Source organism: Triturus cristatus, chromosome 1_2, assembly GCF_964204655.1.
Source record: "Triturus cristatus chromosome 1_2, aTriCri1.1, whole genome shotgun sequence".
NCBI classification, from domain to species: domain Eukaryota; kingdom Metazoa; phylum Chordata; class Amphibia; order Caudata; family Salamandridae; genus Triturus; species Triturus cristatus.
In genome coordinates this window covers 84,462,909-84,475,399 of record NC_140580.1, presented here as the reverse complement: position 1 = coordinate 84,475,399, position 12,491 = coordinate 84,462,909, and the positions used below count along the sequence as shown (strand labels likewise).

Sequence of the window (12,491 nt, the reverse complement as noted above, 5' to 3'; positions counted from 1 at the left end):
ATAGACAGAGTGACTCAGGACCAGGTGGTTCAGGACAAGGAAGAACAGGAGGAGAAGATACACTAGAAGGAGGAGGCCACCAAAAAGACTAGCACCAGGAAGACCAAGACCTGGTAAACGTGATAAAGGAGGATCAAGAGGATGACCATGAAGAGCAGGAGGAGGATTAGAATGACAAGGAAGACTAAGAAGAGCAAAGGACTGTAGTGTTGTTCCTATATCCCTGATAGGCTCTGCGCATTGGAATAATATACACTATAGTTTTGACATACGACTGAGGTCAGTATGTCTCTATCGAGTACATTAAACTTAATTACTTGTGTGTGCCAGCTAACTCAAAGGTCACGAGAAACTTCTTGAATAAACAAGAAGGGATTCGTTTCTGAGAACCGCATAAACATGACAACTTTGTTTCCCTTAGAATCGGAACAATCTCAGAATCGTGGAAACAATAGATAACAGTTTCACTCAGTCAATCGTGCATGCTTTGTTTCTACAGAGTGACACAGAAATAGATAGACGGGCGTTTCAATAAAAAGGGTTTATTGAACAGTCTTATTTCTCGTGCAAGAGATATGAACTGCTACAATCGTAAGACAGAATGCGAAGTATAATACGTACAGCGTTAGCAGTAAGATAAAATAATACTGCAATATCATGGTTTGTAGGAATGACAGATATTCATAAAAATACATACATAAATAACACAGGCTAAAATGTTAATACTCATCTGATGCTTCTAGCTAGTTCTACCCCAGTGTACCTAACCTAAGTGTAGTACGAGGTAAGAAGTAGGTGCTGTTTGTCTATAGTCTAGTTTAGCAATAGCCAAGATTTGCCAAAAGTCCCTCTAGGTTCTAGTCCACTCCATACCTTAGAATGAGTGAGGTTGGAATCTCTTTCCGAGTCTCGATCTCTAACACCCCGCAAGGAAACTCAGAAACACTGGAGCTGGATTCTCTGCGAGGAGAATGACAGCATCTGGTCAGTGCGTCAGGCGGGGACTTGACTTTCTTCCGAACTTGCCGTGTCGAGCCACGTCGTGCAAGTAGGCAGCCAAACCGTGGTTTGCCATGATAATTGAAGGTATATTTATACCTTGAAGGTGTTTAGGAATTCCAGTATTGACGTAAAAGTCGGGCAGAAGAATGTCGTGAATCCAAGCAAGGGGAAGTCCTAAAGGCTTAAGAGTCTGGTTTTCCAAGAACTCGTTGTGACGTAGATGAACGGATGTAGGTGGCCATGCCTGTATTTGGTTAGCATGGATAATGCCTAAATAAGGATAGGATTTCTATGCCTAAATATGGGCAATGCAAATTGTGCTTATATATGGACATAAATCGGGAAACCTATATAAGGTATCTAAATCGACACACAACAGGACCATAACAGGGAGGACCAGGGGGAGGGCCAAAAGAATGGCTCAAAGGAGAAAGAGATGGAAAATGGTTAAGAGTAGAAAGGACTAAACCAAGACAGGGAGGACCAAGAGGAACAGGAGAAACAGGAAGACAATGTGGAGAGCAGGAAGGACCAAAGAGAAAACTACAAAGGGTAGGAGGAGTACCTGGACCAGGAAGATCAGGATCAGAATAACCAGGGCCTGGAGGACTATGCTTGCTGGGCCTTTAGGTCTTGGATGAAGTAGGAGGAAGATGATCAGCAAGAGCACCAGGGAAGGGTGACCAGGATGACCAGAAAGACTACGAATATGACAGCCACCAAGAGGAACTGGGTCTAGGACCCGAGGGAACGACAGAACCAAAAGTAGCAGGAGAAGCAGGAGGAAAATCAGGACCCAAAGGAATCCTGGACTTGGGCCAAAAGGACAGCCAAGACCACAAACACATGTAGAACCAGGATATGCATGGAGTGTAGGATCCTCGAAAGGATCTGAGAGACCACAATCAGTATGGCCCAGCAGTACCAGGATGACAAGCAAGCTGTCCAATCATAGGAGATAATGTCACAGGAAGAGGAGGGTCATAGGAGGACCGACCACTACTGATTCCAGGTGACATCCCCTTAGTTACGGAGGCCAATCTTCTGGTAAATGGTTCTTAGTTATGTATCATAGGTATACCCTCTTCAAAAATCGTTCCACCATTTTCAGCCCACTTAAAGCACGTGGGTGGATATAAGCATAACTCAGCTCTCTTAAAGTAATGCCATGAGTGCAAAGAAACATAATTTGAGGTCATGGAGTCATGGTTAAGGATCCCTGAGAACTGTATGAAAGACTGAGTGTCAGCAGTTTCTTGTAGCGTTAGTTGCTCCAATGGCTGCCGGAGTGGGGTTTAGGTAGAGCTTCCAGGTAGCCCTCATGGTATGTATGAGTTCAGCCAGTCATACTTTATCAACCGCACAGTACATCCTGAGGCTTGTAACTTTTTACACTGGCACAATGCACTCAGAATCACAGCTTGTAAACTGCTGTTGGATACAAAGCGGTACAAAAGGGGGTGGTGATGGACGGAGCATCAGAACCAATCAAACACTCACACCCAGTCAACAGATCTGGGTTTGATCCATCACCGTTCTTTAGCCCACTCTGCCACCCCAGTTCAGACATGGCCATATGCAAATCAGTCTGACCCTGTGCCTCATGGGAACAGTCCAGCCCGAACTGCCAAGCCATGCCTTCCCTGGACCGGAAACAAGCTTCCTAGGACCGGTTTCTGGCATTTCAGCCGTCTTCAGCCAGGCTTGCTTGAATCCAGTGGCAAAGTGAGCAAGGGACTCACGTCTGAGCATACCCTGCCAACTTATGGCGAACAAAGCGGTACAAAAGGGGGTGGTGATGGACCGAGCATCAGAACCAATCAAACACTCACACCCAGTCAACAGATCTGGGTTTGATCCATCACCGTTCTTTAGTCCACTCTGCCACCCCAGTTCAGACATGGCCATATGCAAATCAGTCTGACCCTGTGCCTCATGGGAACAGTCCAGCCCGAACTGCCAAGCCATGCCTTCCCTGGACCGGAAACAAGCTTCCTAGGACCGGTTTCTGGCATTTCAGCCGTCTTCAGCCAGGCTTGCTTGAATCCAGTGGCAAAGTGAGCAAGGGACTCACGTCTGAGCATACCCTGCCAACTTATGGCGAACAAAGCGGTACAAAAGGGGGTGGTGATGGACGGAGCATCAGAACCAATCAAACACTCACACCCAGTCAACAGATCTGGGTTTGATCCATCACCGTTCTTTAGCCCACTCTGCCACCCCAGTTCAGACATGGCCATATGCAAATCAGTCTGACCCTGTGCCTCATGGGAACAGTCCAGCCCGAACTGCCAAGCCATGCCTTCCCTGGACCGGAAACAAGCTTCCTAGGACCGGTTTCTGGCATTTCAGCCGTCTTCAGCCAGGCTTGCTTGAATCCAGTGGCAAAGTGAGCAAGGGACTCACGTCTGAGCATACCCTGCCAACTTATGGCGAACAAAGCGGTACAAAAGGGGGTGGTGATGGACGGAGCATCAGAACCAATCAAACACTCACACCCAGTCAACAGATCTGGGTTTGATCCATCACCGTTCTTTAGTCCACTCTGCCACCCCAGTTCAGACATGGCCATATGCAAATCAGTCTGACCCTGTGCCTCATGGGAACAGTCCAGCCCGAACTGCCAAGCCATGCCTTCCCTGGACCGGAAACAAGCTTCCTAGGACCGGTTTCTGGCATTTCAGCCGTCTTCAGCCAGGCTTGCTTGAATTCAGTGGCAAAGTGAGCAAGGGACTCACGTCTGAGCATACCATGCCAACTTATGGCGAACAAAGCGGTACAAAAGGGGGTGGTGATGGACGGAGCATCAGAACCAATCAAACACTCACACCCAGTCAACAGATCTGGGTTTGATCCATCACTGTTCTTTAGCCCACTCTGCCACCAGAGTTCAGACATGGCCATATGCAAATCAGTCTGACCCTGTGCCTCATGGGAACAGTCCAGCCCGAACTGCCAAGCCATGCCTTCCCTGGACCGGAAACAAGCTTCCTAGGACCGGTTTCTGGCATTTCAGCCGTCTTCAGCCAGGCTTGCTTGAATCCAGTGGCAAAGTGAGCAAGGGACTCACGTCTGAGCATACCATGCCAACTTATGGCGAACAAAGCGGTACAAAAGGGGGTGGTGATGGACGGAGCATCAGAACCAATCAAACACTCACACCCAGTCAACAGATCTGGGTTTGATCCATCACCGTTCTTTAGCCCACTCTGCCACCCCAGTTCAGACATGGCCATATGCAAATCAGTCTGACCCTGTGCCTCATGGGAACAGTCCAGCCTGAACTGCCAAGCCATGCCTTCCCTGGACCGGAAACAAGCTTCCTAGGACCGGTTTCTGGCATTTCAGCCGTCTTCAGCCAGGCTTGCTTGAATCCAGTGGCAAAGTGAGCAAGGGACTCACGTCTGAGCATACCCTGCCAACTTATGGCGAACAAAGCGGTACAAAAGGGGGTGGTGATGGACGGAGCATCAGAACCAATCAAACACTCACACCCAGTCAACAGATCTGGGTTTGATCCATCACCGTTCTTTAGCCCACTCTGCCACCCCAGTTCAGACATGGCCATATGCAAATCAGTCTGACCCTGTGCCTCATGGGAACAGTGCAGCCCGAACTGCCAAGCCATGCCTTCCCTGGACCAGAAACAAGCTTCCTAGGACCGGTTTCTGGCATTTCAGCCGTCTTCAGCCAAGCTTGCTTGAATCCAGTGGCAAAGTGAGCAAGGGACTCACGTCTGAGCATATCCTGCCAACTTATGGCGAACAAAGCGGTACAAAAGGGGGTGGTGATGGACGGAGCATCAGAACCAATCAAACACTCACACCCAGTCAACAGATCTGGGTTTGATCCATCACCGTTCTTTAGCCCACTCTGCCACCCCAGTTCAGACATGGCCATATGCAAATCAGTCTGACCCTGTGCCTCATGGAAACAGTCCAGCCCGAACTGCCAAGCCATGCCTTCCCTGGACCGGAAACAAGCTTCCTAGGACCGGTTTCTGGCATTTCAGCCGTCTTCAGCCAGGCTTGCTTGAATCCAGTGGCAAAGTGAGCAAGGGACTCACGTCTGAGCATACCCTGCCAACTTATGGCAAACAAAGCGGTACAAAAGGGGGTGGTGATGGACGGAGCATCAGAACCAATCAAACACTCACACCAAGTCAACAGATCTGGGTTTGATCCATCACCGTTCTTTAGCGCACTCTGCCACCCCAGTTCAGACAGGGACATATGCAAATCAGTCTGACCCTGTGCCTCATGGGAACAGTCCAGCCCGAACTGCCAAGCCATGCCTTCCCTGGACCGGAAACAAGCTTCCTAGGACCGGTTTCTGGCATTTCAGCCGTCTTCAGCCAGGCTTGCTTGAATCCAGTGGCAAAGTGAGCAAGGGACTCACGTCTGAGCATACCCTGCCAACTTATGGCGAACAAAGCGGTACAAAAGGGGGTGGTGATGGACGGAGCATCAGAACCAATCAAACACTCACACCAAGACAACAGATCTGGGTTTGATCCATCACCGTTCTTTAGCGCACTCTGCCACCCCAGTTCAGACATGGCCATATGCAAATCAGTCTGACCCTGTGCCTCATGGGAACAGTCCAGCCTGAACTGCCAAGCCATGCCTTCCCTAGACCGGAAACAAGCTTCCTAGGACCGGTTTCTGGTATTTCAGCCGTATTCAGCCAGGCTTGCTTGAATCCAGTGGCAAAGTGAGCAAGGGACTCACGTCTGAGCATACCCTGCCAACTTATGGCGAACAAAGCGGTACAAAAGGGGGTGGTGATTGACGGAGCATCAGAACCAATCAAACACTCACACCCAGTCAACAGATCTGGGTTTGATCCATCACCGTTCTTTAGCCCACTCTGCCACCCCAGTTCAGACAGGGCCATATGCAAATCAGTCTGACCCTGTGCCTCATGGGAACAGTCCAGCCCGAACTGCCAAGCCATGCCTTCCCTGGACCGGAAACAAGCTTCCTAGGACCGGTTTCTGGCATTTCATCCGTCTTCAGCCAGGCTTGCTTGAATCCAGTGGCAAAGTGAGCAAGGGACTCACGTCTGAGCATACCCTGCCAACTTATGGCGAACAAAGCGGTACAAAAGGGGGTGGTGATGGACGGAGCATCAGAACCAATCAAACATTCACACCCAGTCAACAGATCTGGGTTTGAGCCATCACCGTTCTTTAGCCCACTCTGCCACCCCAGTTCAGACATGGCCATATGCAAATCAGTCTGACCCTGTGCCTCATGGGAACAGTCCAGCCCGAACTGCCAAGCCATGCCTTCCCTGGACCGGAAACAAGCTTCCTAGGACCGGTTTCTGGCATTTCAGCCGTCTTCAGCCAGGCTTGCTTGAATCCAGTGGCAAAGTGAGCAAGGGACTCACGTCTGAGCATACCCTGCCAACTTATGGCGAACAAAGCGGTACAAAAGGGGGTGGTGATAGACGGAGCATCAGAACCAATCAAACACTCACACCCAGTCAACAGATCTGGGTTTGATCCATCACCGTTCTTTAGCCCACTCTGCCACCCCAGTTCAGACATGGCCATATGCAAATCAGTCTGACCCTGTGCCTCATGGAAACAGTCCAGCCCGAACTGCCAAGCCATGCCTTCCCTGGACCGGAAACAAGCTTCCTAGGACCGGTTTCTGGCATTTCAGCCGTCTTCAGCCAGGCTTGCTTGAATCCAGTGGCAAAGTGAGCAAGGGACTCACGTCTGAGCATACCCTGCCAACTTATGGCGAACAAAGCGGTACAAAAGGGGGTAGTGATGGACGGAGCATCAGAACCAATCAAACACTCACACCAAGTCAACAGATCTGGGTTTGATCCATCACCGTTCTTTAGCGCACTCTGCCACCCCAGTTCAGACATGGCCATATGCAAATCAGTCTGACCCTGTGCCTCATGGGAACAGTCCAGCCTGAACTGCAAAGCCATGCCTTCCCTGGACCGGAAACAAGCTTCCTAGGACCGGTTTCTGGCATTTCAGCCGTATTCAGCCAGGCTTGTTTGAATCCAGTGGCAAAGTGAGCAAGGGACTCACGTCTGAGCATACCCTGCCAACTTATGGCAAACAAAGCGGTACAAAAGGGGGTGGTGATTGACGGAGCATCAGAACCAATCAAACACTCACACCCAGTCAACAGATCTGGGTTTGATCCATCACCGTTCTTTAGCCCACTCTGCCACCCCAGTTCAGACAGGGCCATATGCAAATCAGTCTGACCCTGTGCCTCATGGGAACAGTCCAGCCCGAACTGCCAAGCCATGCCTTCCCTTGACCGGAAACAAGCTTCCTAGGACCGGTTTCTGGCATTTCAGCCGTCTTCAGCCAGGCTTGCTTGAATCCAGTGGCAAAGTGAGCAAGGGACTCACGTCTGAGCATACCCTGCCAACTTATGGCGAACAAAGCGGTACAAAATGGGGTGGTGATGGACGGAGCATCAGAACCAATCAAACACTCACACCCAGTCAACAGATCTGGGTTTGATCCATCACCGTTCTTTAGCCCACTCTGCCACCCCAGTTCAGACATGGCCATATGCAAATCAGTCTGACCCTGTGCCTCATGGGAACAGTCCAGCCTGAACTGCCAAGCCATGCCTTCCCTGGACCGGAAACAAGCTTCCTAGGACCGGTTTCTGGCATTTCAGCCGTCTTCAGCCAGGCTTGCTTGAATCCAGTGGCAAAGTGAGCAAGGGACTCACGTCTGAGCATACCCTGCCAACTTATGGCGAACAAAGCGGTACAAAAGGGGGTGGTGATGGACGGAGCATCAGAACCAATCAAACACTCACACCCAGTCAACAGATCTGGGTTTGATCCATCACCGTTCTTTAGCCCACTCTGCCACCCCAGTTCAGACATGGCCTCAAATGGATACAAAGGCAGGACTCACTCATGGTATGCTGTATAACGTGAACTCACTTAGCAGCCATGCTAAGGCAAACAGATGTTCCTGTGAGATAGCAGAGAGAATGGTTTCTGTCATAGCATACGATTTATGAGGGAAGGTGGAGGTTGTCTGATGCTGGCCCAGTGGTCTGAGAGCAGACAGGGGGGTTCAGAGGGCCTCTGAAACTTGGCAAAGTATGCTAGTGATATATTGAGCATGTTAAACAAGGGTTTTGGTTGCCTGAAGGATTGCAGATAGATTATAGCATTCCTCTGAGCACTGAAGTTGACAGAGGTTCTCACGTGATAATAAAGGAGTCTCCAGGAACCAGGGAATAGATGGCTCCGGTTGAAGGAGACTCTGAGGATTAGATGTAGAACTTGGAGCAGCAGGTGGTTCTGATGGAAAGCAGTAGTGCCACTCGGACTGAGGTCAGCACTGAGTCTCTTTATGGCCAGAAGATCTTGGGTAGTGGGAGACATAAATACGACGGCTGGGCAAAAATTTTAAATAAGGTACACAAATTGTATATGGTGGGCCAACACGTATGGGCTTGGAGGTCTGGTGGGTTAAAGGCTGGCAGAGGGAAAAATAGTGCTCTGAGCAACCACATCAATAGATATGGTCAGGGACTGGCAAAGGTGCGGGGGCTAAGAAAGTCAGCAAAAAGGTTTCCGAAGGGTGGAGACACTAGTTTTCAGAAGACAAGCTGCAAAACCCAGAGGGCAATCAAGGGTGGCACTGAGAGTAGAGGAAGAGAGAGGTGGGTTGAAAATCTCCAATTGCTGGAAAAAAAGAGATTAAGAGGCTGGTGTGGTTACGAGGGCATTTTAAATCTTACAGTGCTGAATTTGAGGGAGCATGAGCTCAGGTCAGCAGCGTTGCCATCACCATTGCTATAAAAGTAGCACATGTATTCTGTAATTTAGATGAGAAATTCTCAGAGTTAGCTGCTAGTCTAAGGTACTCTGTAGACTTGATAGGAGGGCTCAGAGAACCTGTGAAGAAAAGGTTTGGAAGTTTTTTTTTGATTTGTTGAGGGACATCTATTTGGGGTTGTGATACTACTACTACAACAGCATAGGACTTCCACTTCGGTTTGCATTGGGCATGTTTCTGTACTGTGCCCCAGCTGTGGTTCAGGGTCTTCAGTTTAGTTTCAGGTGTTCTTTGGTCTGTCTCTTGTCTGTTTGTCTTTTGGGGTCCAGTTGAGAGCTGATCTTGTGACGGAGGCTTGTTCTCTTTTGATGATGTATCCTATCCACCTCCATCTTATTCTCATAATTGTGGTGTCCATGCTCTCTTGCTTGCATCTGGTGAGCAGTTCCTGGTTTCAGATAGCTCAAGGCCATAAAATGGACAGAATTCTTACTGGTGTGGAAGGCTCACAGTTTAGTGATGTCACTTTTCATTATCCACCAGTATTCTGATCCATTAAAGATTATGGACACAATGCAGATCCAGTAAAGCTGCAACTGTACTGAGAGACCTCCACACTTTGTTCAACTTCCTGAAGACATTCTTGGCCTTTTCCAGTCTGCTCTAGATTCAAAATCAATAAAGTTGATCTATAGTTATGATGGAGGTGTGAAAATGGGAGGTGTGGCTTTTGTATGGATAGTCAAGAAGGAGGCCATTCATCTGGGCAAATCTTTGCACAGTAGTATTGATGTGACTGCTAACATGAGTAAGTGTGGCAGTAAGGGCAGTACAAACGTTGTCTGCCATTTATGTACCCACGCCATGCCACAAGTCTTCTTAATCTACTTCCATACAAACATACTGTGCTTAGATGGGTTCAGAAAAAAAATCAAGAATATCAATAAGTATATTGTAGACCAATGGTCCACATTGTCAAAGCAAAGATGTCAATTGAATTGCGGTTCCATTCGCCATTCAGAATGCCTTCACCCATCCTTTCTATTTTTTCCTACATCTATCCTGCCTCTAAGCTTTCGAATTAATTGTAAAGGCCCCTTCCCATAGCCCTAGTTTAAAACAGAGCATATATGTCATTCACAGCAATCATTAGTTACTGAAAGAGATGCACACATTTCTTTATCTTGCACTAATGCGAGAGTGAAGCCTGATGAATTGATGGATCATATGAATTTAAAATTTGTTCCAGATTTACAATTTTAAAAATTCACAATAAATTATACAAGTGATTAAAAAATCTAGAACTGATTACTTCGAGTACCACGCTGTTTATCCGGAGGCCCAAGAAAACATAAAATTCTGTATTCTGTTCAAATCGCAGGCCAACACCAGATGAATCTTTCTGTTTACATGACTGATGACTAAATGCTATAGAATAGATGATATTTAGCCAGTGCCCAGCGTAAGTGGAATTTGTTATTTGATAGCTTTTCAGTTAAGTAGTAGACAATAACCACTATTTAACCAGAGGATAGGTATATAGAAAAACATCAATATTTTCTGGTGGTTGGATTTATTCTTGCCACTTCAGGTAAAACATTTCTATTTGCTGCCTATATGCTGGCCAAATGGTACAGAGTCCTGTTTTTTTAGTATTGCGTAAATATATACATATCTTTGATATTTGCCAAGTTGCCAGTCAAAGAGTAAAGAATCACTGTTGCTGTGCCATTTTTCAGATAAATAATGCTCTGTCGCCACAGCACGTTGGATAATCATACATAATCTTTGCTATTTACCTAGCAGCATGGTAAAAAGAGAAGATTATTTGCTCTTTGCACAGGCACTGGTCTAATAGTATATAATCCCTCCTATGTCACGACCAATCAGGTAAATAGTGAAGTTTCTTTGCTATTTTCCAAATAGCCAGTTAACGCATGCCTAGCCTCTGCTGCTTCGCCAGATGCTAGGTAGGTAAATAGTGGAGTTGCTTTGCTATTTGCAGGACCAATTGTTAAATCGGGCATAATCACTGCTACTTAGTTTGTGGGTGGGTAGATAGTGAAGGTGTACATTTACTATTTGCACAGCCACTGGCCAAACAATGCATATTCTCTGCCATGTAGCCTGCAGCCCAGAAAATACTTAGATTTTTAATATTTTGTATGACTCTCAACCAACTAGTGCTAATATCTGCTACTTAGCCACCTGCCTCGTAAACATTCACTTTAATATTTTCATGGCTGCTGGCCAAGAAGTGAAAAGTCTCTGCTATTTACGTGGCAGTCAAGTAAAGAGTGATTTTATTTTGCTAGTGCATAATCTATGCTATTTTGACAATTTCCATGTAAATATCAAAGAAAATTTACTATTTACCCGATGTCAAGATAAATGGCCACCACCTTGTTTTATAGCTAGGCTTATGGTATATAAATACCATAAATGCTTTGAATTCCAAGATTTTGTCTGGAAAATGCCAACGGAAGGCTAATCTCATCTCCTTAATTCATGTATATTCCTCTCTTTTACAGCTCAGCAGACCACAGCAAGTACCAGAAAAACCACTCCACCAGGTATGGCCTTTGATGTAATTATCATGTTCAAATAAATGAAAGAAGAGAGCATCATATGCATGTCACACTGAAGGACACTTATAGGTGCATTACTAGGATTTGCCTTAGGGTGTAGTTAGATGTAATTGTGGGGAGGCCGAGCTTAACAAATGGCAAAAGAAGGCGACGTTGGGTCTTGGATATATTTGACATTGCATATAGTGAAAATCCCTAATTAACCTTAAATATATAAGTGATAAAGTTATCTTCACTGGACACTAGTGCAACGATTGGCATGACAGGACTTTTGCACTATTGTTTATATAGATATTATTAAATCATTCCAAAAATCTCATTGATAGGCAACAGCGGAAATAAAATCAAGCAATAAGTTCATTCTCATCTAGAGGAAATATGAATCAATATGAACCAATGAAATGTGGAAGCTAGGATCCAATCCTAATAAGATAAAAGTGCTCATCTAAGGAATAATGAAGCATAATCCCCACCATAAATTGGTGGGACTTTCACCCTGCTACACCCACTTTTCTCTTTTAGAGATTTGTTAACTACTAGGTTTCTGGTGGGGAAGCCTCAGCTGGCTCTTTGGCAATAACCTGAGTCTCAGCTACCTATCTGCCACAGAACCTATGGGTCAGCCAATCAGAAGGACTGTATGATAAAGGGTGGGCCATCAGACTTACAATTCCCCCTCCCCCCAACCGGGCTGCTTTGAAGGGCAGAAGGAGATGAAGAGACAGCTCCCAGGCAAAAGGCACACTGTTGTTTTTATTTTAGAAATGACCTCCCTCCCCTCCCCACAATCACGTGGTAGTTGGCCAACATTTCAGTTTTATTTAAACAGATACTGGCAAGTTAATGGGAGCAATTTTGCAAAAACAATCTCCCTGTCCCTGGCCAAAACTTGTGTGAACTATATTAACAATTGGGATGAAACAGCCATAGAATATTTACGCCTACAAAGGTCAGAGTCCTTTTTTCGGTTTTTCTTTTCTTTCTGTCTTTTTCCAATTTGCTTCCCAATATATTTCACCCCCCCTTTCTTTAATACTTCTATTACCTCGTTCCTTCTGATTGTGTCTTTTCTATCCTTTTTTCTTTCTTGCTTGTTCTTTCTTTAATTTGTG

General features: G+C 46.6%; 1 protein-coding gene across 10 annotated transcripts in view; it reads left to right on the top strand.

The window, feature by feature from the left end:
• The window catches only part of LOC146866846 (scavenger receptor cysteine-rich domain-containing protein DMBT1-like), a 1,139,300-nt gene that overhangs the window by 945,639 nt on the left and 181,170 nt on the right, over positions 1–12,491 (top strand). For all 10 annotated transcript variants that reach the window (XM_085602006.1, XM_085601995.1, XM_085601984.1 and 7 more), the window contains one exon: positions 11,323–11,364. In XM_085602006.1, the coding sequence (XP_085458132.1) occupies positions 11,323–11,364 (42 nt within the window). The remainder of the gene's footprint in view (positions 1–11,322; positions 11,365–12,491) is intronic.